The 11627-nt window shown below is 57.5% G+C and overlaps 3 protein-coding genes across 3 annotated transcripts in view; 1 reads left to right on the top strand and 2 right to left on the bottom strand.

Moving 5' to 3' along the window:
• Positions 1 to 1399, bottom strand: part of PHSY_005697 (hypothetical protein) — a gene marked incomplete at both ends in the record, with an annotated part of 6249 nt that extends 4850 nt beyond the window's left edge. Inside the window, one exon of the mRNA XM_012336305.1 lies at positions 1318 to 1399. Coding sequence (XP_012191695.1) covers positions 1318 to 1399 — 82 coding nt within the window. The remainder of the gene's footprint in view (positions 1 to 1317) is intronic.
• Positions 1400 to 3230: 1831 nt separating this feature from the next.
• On the top strand, positions 3231 to 6050 carry PHSY_005696 (ribonucleoside-diphosphate reductase large chain; the record flags this gene model as incomplete). Its single annotated transcript, XM_012336304.1, has 2 exons — positions 3231 to 3252; positions 3370 to 6050. The coding sequence occupies 2 exons, from the start codon at positions 3231 to 3233 to the stop codon at positions 6048 to 6050; spliced, it is 2703 nt and encodes a 900-aa protein (XP_012191694.1).
• Positions 6051 to 6104: 54 nt separating this feature from the next.
• PHSY_005695 (membrane transporter) lies at positions 6105 to 11439 on the bottom strand (the record flags this gene model as incomplete). The annotated part of the gene is made up of 3 exons (XM_012336303.1): positions 6105 to 6166; positions 6629 to 10997; positions 11089 to 11439. The coding sequence occupies 3 exons, from the start codon at positions 11437 to 11439 to the stop codon at positions 6105 to 6107; spliced, it is 4782 nt and encodes a 1593-aa protein (XP_012191693.1).
• Between the last annotated feature and the right edge of the window lie 188 nt (positions 11440 to 11627).

Raw genomic sequence — 11627 nt, 5'->3', positions numbered from 1 at the left:
AAAAAAAAAAAAAAAAAAAAAAAATAAGAGCCGCCAGGCCGAGACACGCAGCTCATGCAGGTCCCTTGACAGACTCTCCTTTCTTCCCATTTCTTTAATTGGCGTTGGCGTTCTCGGAACCCATGGGAAGAATGCAATCGCACTTCTTCGGCGAAAGGGTTTGAAACATGAGGTTAAGATACAGCAGATCCTGCCGGCTGCTATTTGCTTTATCCAGATCTGTCTCATGCCACTGTACAGGACACGCCGTGATGCATGCAAGATTGTTGTTGTTTGCGATGCGTGCAGGACAACTTGGCGAGAGCGAGCTTCGACTGCGACGGCTACTACTCGAGTTTCGAAGGACGGTGTCCACCGTCGACCGTCAATTGAACAAATCATAGCCCGAACGTCTGCCCACACACAGTATCAGTGTGAAGCAAGCTTGTAAGAGGACGACGTGTGGGCCGGCGAGCGCTTAAGACCCACTGCGACAGGTGTGGTGTGAGCCGGCTTCGGCTTTCACTTTGTACCATAATGAAATGCCTCGCTCGCTTGCTTATTCGAGCAAGCAGACCCTGCATTCGATCAAGGAGACAGGAGACGAGAACGTGAGAGACATTCTCACACAGGAAGGCCGCTTGCACGAGAGCGCTCGACACTTCCTGACTTGTTGCGCCGCGGAAGAGCGCACAAACTGGCATGAGAGGCGTACACTTGTAGACGAATCGGTCGGACTTTGGAGCGGCAGCTCAAAAAAATCATGCAAAGCCGCCGAAATTCTGAATCCCGAGCTGGGAGTCCGCTCGATTCCTTGACACTTTGTTGCCATCCAAGTGCCCCGGGAGAGTTGCAACAATTCAAGGTTGTCGCCTTCTTGGCGGAGCGTGCAAACGATTGACCTGGACGGAACGCCATCTTTCACCTTCCCACGCACCAGCTCTGGCAGAAATGAGGTCGGCAAGCGAATCTGGCAATACAATGTACAATATCGAGGCACTCCGGCTGAGAAACGCGCCAGTCCGGTATCAAAGCCATTCCCGATCACCAACCGCGGCACACGACAGCAGATGAAACACGCAAGCAACAACAGACATCGCGGACCTGTACAACCGTAGTCAGGACGCTCGAGTGGGTGTGTCTGTCGATTTTGACATGCAGAGTGGCTTCTGAACAACTCGAGCGCGTGAGCAGGCAACTGGACATGGTAGCGAGGCTCGCTTAGTGCACTAGGGTAGCTCGCGGCAAGGATGTTTGTGGTCGACGGGTGGGACCAGAAGCATCGTCCTTTGTCTATGTACACTCTTTTTGGAAGCGACTGTCGATGCAGCTGCTTACCGTCTTGTTCGCCGACAGCCCCCGGAATCTCTTGGTTCAAGACGCCGTATGGCAGTGGCTGACAACCGGCGGACTGAGGCATTCGGAACGGCGCACGTCATGTGCAAGGTAGAGTTGACCATGCAAGGAGTTTTTGTGGCATTCTATGGAGCGGTAACACGAGTTCTCGCTTGCACTGTGCTAGTCGCCGCGAAGCTTCTGGCGAGCTTCTCCTCGCATCCCGCATTCTTTTTGCTTCGCGTTCGGAAGCAGATCCGAATCGGCAGATGGCTTTTTTCATCGGCATCGATCCGCAGTTCGAGCGGGACAACTTGGCTGATGCCACAATGCCCCTCCTGTGTTCGCTATCTGGTGCCAAATTTCGTCCCTGAGCCCTTGACCAGGAGTTGGAAAGAACCTCATGCTTTCTTGCGCAGCAGCATTGGAACTTTCGTCTTCCTCAACCGGCCAGCACAAACGTCCTGACGGGGACGTGCAGTTATTGGTCCCGACTGTCTCACAGGGACCCTTTCAAGCTTGATCTGGTCCGAGTCATCTGTACAGGGTCGCAATGATTTGCACAAGGGCTAAGAGCCGAGCGACTCAAGGAGACGATCGCGTTCCGACTCGGTCACGATGCATAGCCGAAGCAAGGTCGAGAAGTTTGCCTATCGCTGAAGAGTGCAGTGTACTGAAGCTCCGTTCAACACGGGGGCTACGAGAGAATTTGCCTAGGCTGGCGTGCTGGTGCGCGCTCGATCTCGATCGTGTGGGGTCAGAGCCTCGACCGCGACACGAGGTGTGAACCTGGCGATGCAGCTGCTGCTGCAACTCGGGGCCGACGACGCGCTCTCCGCACGCGAGGCATTCGTGTAAGGTACATCACAGGATCTAGAGACGCGGCGACCTTCTGATGAGCGCGCACCGAAGCCGTGTTGATCGGCCATGCTCGCGTGAGTCGGCCGGCGAGCTGGTGCGTAAAGACAATGTGCCATCTTGTGCAACCCGAGTGTTGGTCTCGTCCGCGACGTATCAATTTTTAACTCCGGCCCAGGCATTTTTGCACTTTACACGATGCGCTACGCGTCTCTGGCTGAAGAAGTGCAGCGGGAAAAAAGACGCGTCCCACACCAACGTGGCCAAATTCGCTCGGTGAAGAGCTGCGGGCCGGGATTCGAAAATTCAGGCATGGTGAAGTTGAAGGAAGAGGCAGCATCGCAACAGGCGAACACCGGACAAGGGCAACCACAAAATGGCAGCAAGGTGTAAGATCTTTACTCCAGCTCTTCCCCGTCAGTCACTCAGTCACTCCGTCACGTCCGGACTTTTGAGTGATTTCATCAGCTTCGCGTCTCTCTGTGTGTGGAGCCTCATAAACGCGCTCAAACGTATTTGACTGTGCCTGCTGCCTTGAATCGTTTGACGCGCCCTCTCCACTGAGTTTCTTTGCCGTGCTGAGCGCGACGTGGTGTAAATGAGCCACCGTCTACGCTCTTCTCCGTCGCCAACGCGAAAAGCTCAGCTTTGCCTCCGCTGCAGATCGTGTTGAGAGCAATCAACACCTACGACAACACGGAAATTTTCTCAGCTGCGACAGCACAGCACAGCGCGTTCGAGTGGAACAGTATCTCCTTCTCTCCTTCTAGAGTCACATATAATACTCGGCCTCGATTCCACTTCGCCGTCGTTCCTTCTTCCTCCATCGTCGCACAGGTCTCCCTCTACCATCCCCTTCCCTTCTTCCTTGCATTGTCTCCCACTGCCATCTTCCCTTTGACCGCGCGCATATCCTTGCAACTTCCCAAGCACGTTGCTCCTGCATCATCCATCTTCGGCGTCGCCATCACTAGCTCCTTCATCAAGGCGAATCGCATATACCAAAGGGCCTTCCACCAGCATCTCCCATACCCCATTTGGCTTCCGCCATACACAACATGATCTACGTATACAAGCGAGGTAAGTTTCTGTTCGCGACCGCAACTTTCTAGACGCGATCGCGTCGCTCCTGACGGGTTGAGACGATGGGAGGATGTACGTGCTGATGCCAATTTCTTCATCTCTTTCGAAACCCAGACGGCCGTAAGGAGGTCGTCAAGTTCGACAAGGTCACAGCGAGAATCTCAAAGCTCTGCTACGGCCTCGATCAGAACTATGTCGACCCCATCGAGATCACACGAAAGGTGATCGACGGCATCTACGAGGGTGTCACCACCGTCGAACTCGACAACCTCGCTGCCGAGACTGCCGCCTACAAGACCACTACCCACCCAGACTACGCCGTGCTTGCCGCGCGCATTGCCATCAGCAACTTGCACAAGGAGACCAGCAAGAACTTCAGTCAGGTCGTCCAGGCCCTCTACGAGTACGTCAACCCCAAGAATGGCAGGCACAGTCCCATGATCTCCGACGCCACCTACAAGGTCGTCATGGAGCACAAGGACCAGCTCGACTCGGCCATCATCTACGAGCGCGACTTCCACTACAACTTCTTCGGCTTCAAGACCCTCGAGCGTTCCTACCTCCTCCGCATCAACGGCAAGGTCGCAGAGCGTCCCCAGCACATGCTCATGCGTGTCGCCGTCGGTATTCACGGCCAGGACATCGAGAGCGCCATCGAGACGTACAACCTCATGTCGCAAAAGTACTTCACCCACGCCTCGCCCACCCTCTTCAACGCTGGTACCCCACACCCGCAGCTCTCGTCGTGCTTCCTTGTCACCATGAAGGACGACTCGATCGACGGCATTTACGACACGCTCAAGACGTGTGCCATGATCTCCAAGACCGCCGGAGGTATCGGTCTCAACATCCACTGCATCCGCGGCACCGGATCCTACATCGCCGGCACCAACGGTGTCAGCAACGGTATCGTGCCCATGCTCCGCGTCTTCAACAACACTGCCCGTTACGTCGACCAAGGTGGCAACAAGCGCCCCGGTGCCTTTGCCATCTACATCGAGCCATGGCACTCGGACGTGTTCGAGTTCCTCGACCTCCGCAAGAACCACGGAAAGGAAGAGGTGCGTGCTCGTGAGCTCTTCTACGCGCTCTGGGTGCCCGATCTCTTCATGAAGAGGGTCGAACAGAACGGCGACTGGTCGCTCATGTGCCCCAACGAGTGCCCCGGTCTCGCCGACTGCTACGGAGACGAGTTCGAGCGCCTCTACGAGCGCTACGAGGCCGAGGGTCGCTCCAAGCGCACCGTCAAGGCGCAGAAGCTTTGGTACGCCATCCTCGAGTCGCAAACCGAGACCGGCAACCCCTTCATCCTCTACAAGGACGCTGCCAACCGAAAGAGCAACCAGAAGAACCTCGGCACCATCAAGTGCTCCAACTTGTGCACCGAGATCATCGAGTACAGCGCTCCCGACGAGGTCGCCGTCTGCAACCTTGCTTCCATCGCCCTCCCCACCTTTATCGACCCCGTCACCAAGGTCTACGACTTTAAGCGTCTCCACAGCGTCGCCAAGGCCATCTGCAAGAACCTCAACAAGATCATCGATATCAACTACTACCCCGTCGAGGAGGCTCGCAGGTCCAACATGCGCCACCGACCCATCGGCATCGGTGTCCAGGGTCTCGCCGACGCCTTCATGATCATGGGCTACGCCTTCGAGTCGCCCGAGGCTCGCCGTCTCAACGTGCAGATCTTCGAGACCATCTACCACGCCGCCCTCGAGCGATCGTGCGAGCTGGCTCAGGAGCACGGCACCTACGAGACCTACGCAGGCTCGCCCGCCTCGCAGGGCGAGCTGCAGTACGACATGTGGGGCGTCACGCCTTCCGATCTGTGGGACTGGGCCGAGCTCAAGACCAAGATCGCCAAGCACGGTCTCCGCAACTCGCTGCTGCTGGCTCCCATGCCTACCGCTTCGACCAGTCAGATCCTCGGCTTCAACGAGTGCTTCGAGCCCTACACGTCCAACATCTACTCGCGTCGTGTGCTCGCCGGTGAGTTCCAGGTGGTCAACCCCTGGTTGCTTCGCGAGCTCGTCGAGCAGGGTTTGTGGAACGACACGATGAAGAACCGCATCATCGCCCACGGCGGTTCCATCCAGAACGTGCCCGGCATCCCTGACCGTATCAAGAAGCTGTACAAGACCGTCTGGGAGATCAGCCAGAAGGCCATCATCGACATGGCCGCCGACCGTGGTGCTTTCATCTGCCAGTCGCAGTCGCTCAACATCCACCTCTCGGCGCCCACCTTCGGTCAGCTCACCTCGATGCACTTTTACGGCTGGAAGAAGGGTCTCAAGACCGGTACGTACTACCTGCGTACCAAGCCTGCCTCCAACGCGATCCAGTTCACCCTCTCGGTCGCCGAGGTCAACGAGGCCAAGGCTTCGGCCAAGCGCACTGGTACACCCGTGAAGGCGATTGAGGAGGCTACCCCTGCCGCCATCGTTGCCGAGGCCACCTCGCCATCGCCCGCCGTCGCCGCCGTCATGCCCACCAAAGGTGTCGACTCGTTGACGCAGGGCGTCGGCCAGCTCGGTATCGACGGCACCGTCACCAAGGACGGTCCTGGCCTCCGCAGCGCTGACGAAGTCAAGGCCATCCAGGAGGCCAAGGCCGCCGCCGCCAAGGAGCAGGAGAAGACCGCCGAACTCACTCAAGCCGCAACAAAGCAGGACGGCGAAGTCGATGCCGGGTTCGCCGCTGCTCTCGAACGTCAACGTCTACGACAGCTCGAGGCGGATCAACTCGCGTGCTCATTGGAGAATCGCGAAGCGTGCTTGATGTGCTCTGGATGATCGTATCCACGATCGAGTCCTGTTTCGTATGTACATCGTCCTCACCATGTAGTTTTAGCTTCTCTTGTCCATCACGATTATTTTGCACCTGTCTCGAGAAATTTGCATTTGTCTCCCTGTTAGAGCGGAAAATGTCGCTGTGCGGAACGATGTCTGGTGATATGTCGTGACTTCTTGAATGCGGAACGACGGACGTTGAGCTGGCTGTATCCGCACCTCATCCAATCCCGCACGTTTCCGAGTCACCTTCCCTTTCACATTCGTTTCCGCAATCAAGCGCACCAATCCCGCAACTCAGGGATGACTTTACGGAAAGAAACATTGCATTGAAAACTGTGCAAGAACGGATCGTAAGAACAGGACGCCTCTTCCACTCCATATCGTCCAATGACTCTATCATCGCGCCCACAATGACGCCCAAAGAGCATACATCCACTCTCCCACATCCAAGGATGGCAGCCAGTTCGGACCGTCCGGCAGAATCTCACTACCACCCACCACCGCCCTGCCTCCACCACGACCGCTCAACGCGACAGCGCTTGCTCTAGTCCACCCACTCACTCCACCACCGAACCTACCGCCATCCACCGCAAACATCATCTTCTGACCCATCAGACCCTTCAAACCTTCTCCTGCCATCAACCCCATGGTCCCAACCATACCTTTCAACCCCCTGTTGTCATCGCCTGGATCCTCGACGTCCCCCGTGCTAGGAGCAAAGAAAAATCCAGCTACCAGCACCGTATAGCTCAAGATACAGATTGTACCCCTATAGTAGTTGGATCGCGACTCGATGTACGTGTAGGTGAGCAAAAAGACGGCAAAGATGATCGCAATCACATCCCATCGTGGGAAGATGAGGGTGAAGCTTCGGTGGATCAGGTTGAGGTCGTCCGAGATGCCCGAGTTGTAGTAAGCCGAGAAGACCACCATGGCGGGGATCTGGATCAGGCACACTTGCAGAGCGTAGGCGGAGCCGATCTCCATCGAGAGTGCGATGTTGCCGTTGATCGCAAAGGACATGGCGTTCATAAACTCGGTGGTGTTGGGGACCAGAGCGAAAAGGGTGATGCCGAGGAACTTCTCGTCGATTCCGGAGCCATCGAGAACGACGTCGACGACATCGACGAGGATCTCAGCGATGATGGCGTACAGTACGGTGCACGAGAGGAGCACTGTGAGCGATGTACCTCTCGACCACGAAGGGGCATCGTGACCACCGTGACCCTCGGACTCCTCGTGTGCAGCTCCTCGCGGTGCAGCTGCTGCCGCTTCTTCGTGCATGGACGCATGCTTGCCGTGCTGCTGCTGCTGTTGTTGCGACTGATGACGACGAAGATGATCTCGTTCGCCGCCGCCCGGGTTCACAGAATGGTGATCGTCGTGTCGCTGCTGCTGTTGTAGCATAGTGTGGAAGGCGGACGCTGTGAGTGCCACAGCTCGATCATACTCTTCCTGGCTGAAGTGCTCGGGCAGCTGCAAAGGTCGTGGACCGTCCTGCGTAGCGTCTGTACTTTGATGTGCATGTCCAGAAGCCTTGATCGTGCCGGGTGCCGATGTCGTCCCACTGATGGCCGAAGAGTGGCCTTGCGCACCGCTTGCGCCACCAGCAGGTTGCGTCGTCGGCAAGAGCTGCTGCATCACCGTCGCGGGGACAAGTCGTTTGTAGATCGAAGCGCGCTGTGCCGAAGGAAGGTGTGCGAGTGTTGCTTGGTTGGCCACAAGGTTTTGACCTGGCTGCACCGGCTGGGGGTTCTGCCAGATCTGAGAAGCGTGGGTGCGCAACGAGAACCACAATCCGACCCCGTACGAAAGCACCAAGACGACGGTGCAAGTGTACATGAGGCCACGGACGTTCTGCTGGAAGAAGGGATCCGTGGCCGGTGGCACATGTTCGTAGAAGCATCGACGGCAACTCCAAGTATCGCCAGGGACGTTGCCAGTGGGACAACCTTCACAGGTCAACTGGAAGGTGCCATAGATTTGATAGAACAGCGTAGGCGTTAGGATACCGATGATGGCCATGATCAGCATGGTGCTGGTTACACCGGCAGATCTGGCGTTGAAGCGCTGCTCCTTTCTCCTCGTGGCGCCGGAGCACATCGAGAGACCGGGCATGAGCAGCACACCAGCCAAAATGGATCCGATGAGCGAACCTTCGACCAGCCGCGCCTTTTCTTGCGTCAATGCGATCGCGTATAGGATGATCTCGATTATGGAACCGAAAGTGGCGTTGATCACGGCACCCATGCCGATACTGCTCTGTGCACTGATACTTGCAACCGCCATGCCGATGAAGTAGGAGAGCGGGATAACGCTTCCAAGCGCAAGCATAAAGATGACGCCCTGACCTGAGATAAAAGCCAGGAAGCCGTGCTTGATGCCGTGGTGCTCGACGTAGCGTTCGATGACGAAAAAGTCGAAGATGGTGAAAAAGACCAGGGGGAGCGTGTTGACGAACAAGATGTTGACGCCACCGACCGTGTACTTGTAGTACTGGCTGCCGACGGCACGGTACGTGCAGAGCAGGATCTTGCTGCGTCGCTGCAGGGTGACCTTGCCAGCGTTGACCGGTGCGGGACGCGGAGCGGGCTCGCCAGGTTTCAGCGGGAGGAAGAACTTCTTTGCGGCGCCAGCAATCTCGTCAATCTCGCCGTGCTGCTGCTGCCGCTTCGCCAAGTCTGATGCCGAGCGGAAGTGCAGAGCCAATGGACGCGTGGCCAGGTTCTTGAGCAAGACCCACGTCAGCTTAGCCATAGGAATAGGAAAGACCATGCCCCAGCATGCGAGGCAGACGAGACCCATCAGAGGGAAGAGGAAGATGCCGTAGAAGATGGCGAAGGCTGCGCGGCCACCGACCCGTTGCGAAGCGCCGACATCGTGACCGTGTTCATCGTCGACGTAGCCATAAACTCGTTGCTCAGCCTCGATGCGCTCGAGGTCGGTGAGTTGGTTTCCGATCTGCGAGTCGTAGGTGGAGCCGTAGTCGTTTGCCTTTGCCTTGCCCTTGAGCGAAGTTGTCTCGTCCTGCTCCTGTTGCGAGGTGCGGCTGGACTCACCATGCTCAGAGGCACGTGGCGTGGACTTGCGCGCCTCCGATCCGCTCGAAGAGCCGGCGTCGGCACACTGATGAGTAGTCTCTTCTGGACGAAGCGTGTCGTTTAGACTGCTTCCAAGCTTGTCGCGCGGCGTCGATAGAAGCGATTCGGGACGAGAGTTAAAAGGAACGACATGGGCGTGGTCGTGAGGAAAGCGCGCTGCAACGGGGGTGAAAGAGTTCTCGACCCACTGAGTCTCTGCTGCCTCGTCGGTGTTGTTGCTTGTACCGGCACAGCGGTCACCACTGTGGGGAGCAACCTCAACTTCGACGTACTTTCCGAACGGCCAGAAGAGATATCCGCCGAGCTCCCAGATGACCCGAGCGTACCGAGATCCTCCAAGCGGCACGAAGTTGATGAGGATGGAGAAAAGGTAGCAGATAAGGGATAGCCAAGAGCCGAAAAAGATGGTCCAGAGGATGTTGCCAGGCAGGAGGTGGCGCTCTGCAGCAGCGCTTGGAATCGAGTGGAGGGCAATCTCGGCGTTGCGGGTGACGGAACGCGACTTTTTGTACAGCGCAGGCTTCCAGATGGGCAGGCCAAAGGGATGCTCAATGTTGATGGCGTCCTGTCGATCCTTAAGCGTATACTCGACATCTTGATCATCCGTAATGTCTTCGTCGTCGTCGTCGTCGTCTTCGCCGTGACCGCCGCCATCCTCGCCCTCGACATCTTGGTCGAATTCGGCTTCGATGTCATCCTCGCCACTGAGTCGAGCGGTATCGCCTGTATGTTCGCCGGTGTCGTCGCGACGACGTCTATCCGCGAGACTGGCGATGGTGTCGCCATCCTCGTCCGCATCATCATCGGCTTGAACGCTGCCTGCCATGCTGGAGCTCGCATCAGTGGGAGCCCGGCCGCTGCTGGAAGCGGAGCCGAGGCCGTTGAAAAAGTCGTTGGCGACGGGAGCTGTTTGAGGCGCTTGTGAGGCGCTCCTGGGGCCGGCGGTGCTTGTTTGGCCATGGCTGATCCCACTGAAGCGATTCTGTGCATTGTTTGAACTGGGTCGACGAATGTGACCATGGGGGGAGGGATAGCCAGCTGCGGACGAGAGTCTACTGGCGACTCCACCGGGGCTGTGCACAGCAGATGCCGAGGTGGGGGAAAGAGCGCCAAGCTGCTGATTGCCAAATGCAGGCGGCGGCATTGTGATAGTGGTGGGACGCCTTGATCGATCGGGCAGCGGCGAGGGCGAGGTGGAACGTTGACCGAGGATGGCCGAGGAAGGTTTAAGGCTAGGAGAGAGGAGTGCGGCATTGTTGTTGTCCTGAGAAGCACTGTTGCTCTGAGCGTTGCTGGTGGTTCCATAGGCAGCAAACGATTGGCGAGAACGCTCCTTTTCGGCCTTCTTACGCAGAGCTTTTTCGCGCTGACGAGCCTTCATTCGACGACGAACGAGCTCCTCACCTCTGTCGTGGTGCTCGACCTCGTCGTCCTCATCGTCCAATGGACCGTACCGATCGTCGTCTGCAGCGTCGAGATAGTCGTCTTCGGTGTGGTAGGCTTTGCTCTGTCTGCGGACTTTGCTCGAGTCCCTGGTGTGAGCAGAGGGACGACGCGTCTTGGACGTGCTGGTCGCTGCCGATGGCACGCCACTTGCTGAGCGAGATGGATCGACGAGCAGACCGGAACGACCAATGTTGGTGCCTTGACGGACGACAGAGTCGGCGGGACGGCCGCGTTGAGATCTACGCCACTGGTCTGGATCGTCTTCGCCGGCTGAGCTGTATTCGGAGGCGGACATGGCAGATACGGTTTCGAGGTCCGAGTTTGCGTAAGAGACGGAACGCTGAGTACGCGAGCCTTGCCTTGGCAGTGCAGGACGTGTCTGTGGTGTCCGCAGCAAGGACTGTGTGGGTCGTCAGGAAGGGTCAGAATATTGATGGTCAGTTGTGAAAAAGCAGCAAGGTTTGCGCACTCGACCGTCGGAGCAGACTCACACTTGGCTTGGCGCGGCCGACGAGCGAAGTGTTGGACTCGTCGTTAGATGCGCTAAGTCTGTCGGAAGCGGCCGAGTAGGATGAGTTGGATGGCTGCTGCGGACGATGCGATGTGGCGGAAGGAGTATCGTGAGGGATCGGAGGGCGCAAGTTGCTGTTGGGTCGAAGAGTGGAGGCGGCTCCTGCAGTTAGTCTCGAGGCGGATGAAGGGTTGGACTTGTGCATGTGGCTCTGCGTGGGAGTGGTGCTGAGCGAGGCATTGTGCGAATCGTCGCTGAGGCGGTCGTCGGCTGTCGGTAGAGCCGAAGCGACGCCGAGACGCTTTTGCGCGTCACCGCTCGGGCTCGACATGGTGGCTGTCGAGAAGAGAGGCGGCAGCTGCTTTCCGCGAACCGAAGGGTGGAACTCTTCAGATAAGCCGGAGGCAGATGGACACCATCAAGGCGGCGGTCGGATACGTGTATTGGAAAGCGTTGGGCTGGGTGGTCTAGAGATAAATATGGTGCGCGATGAGATGTGCTCTACGGCAATAACAGCTG

Source organism: Pseudozyma hubeiensis (genome assembly GCF_000403515.1).
Source record: "Pseudozyma hubeiensis SY62 DNA, scaffold: PHS52, whole genome shotgun sequence".
NCBI lineage: Eukaryota > Fungi > Basidiomycota > Ustilaginomycetes > Ustilaginales > Ustilaginaceae > Pseudozyma > Pseudozyma hubeiensis.
This window is presented reverse-complemented; position numbering and strand designations above follow the sequence as displayed.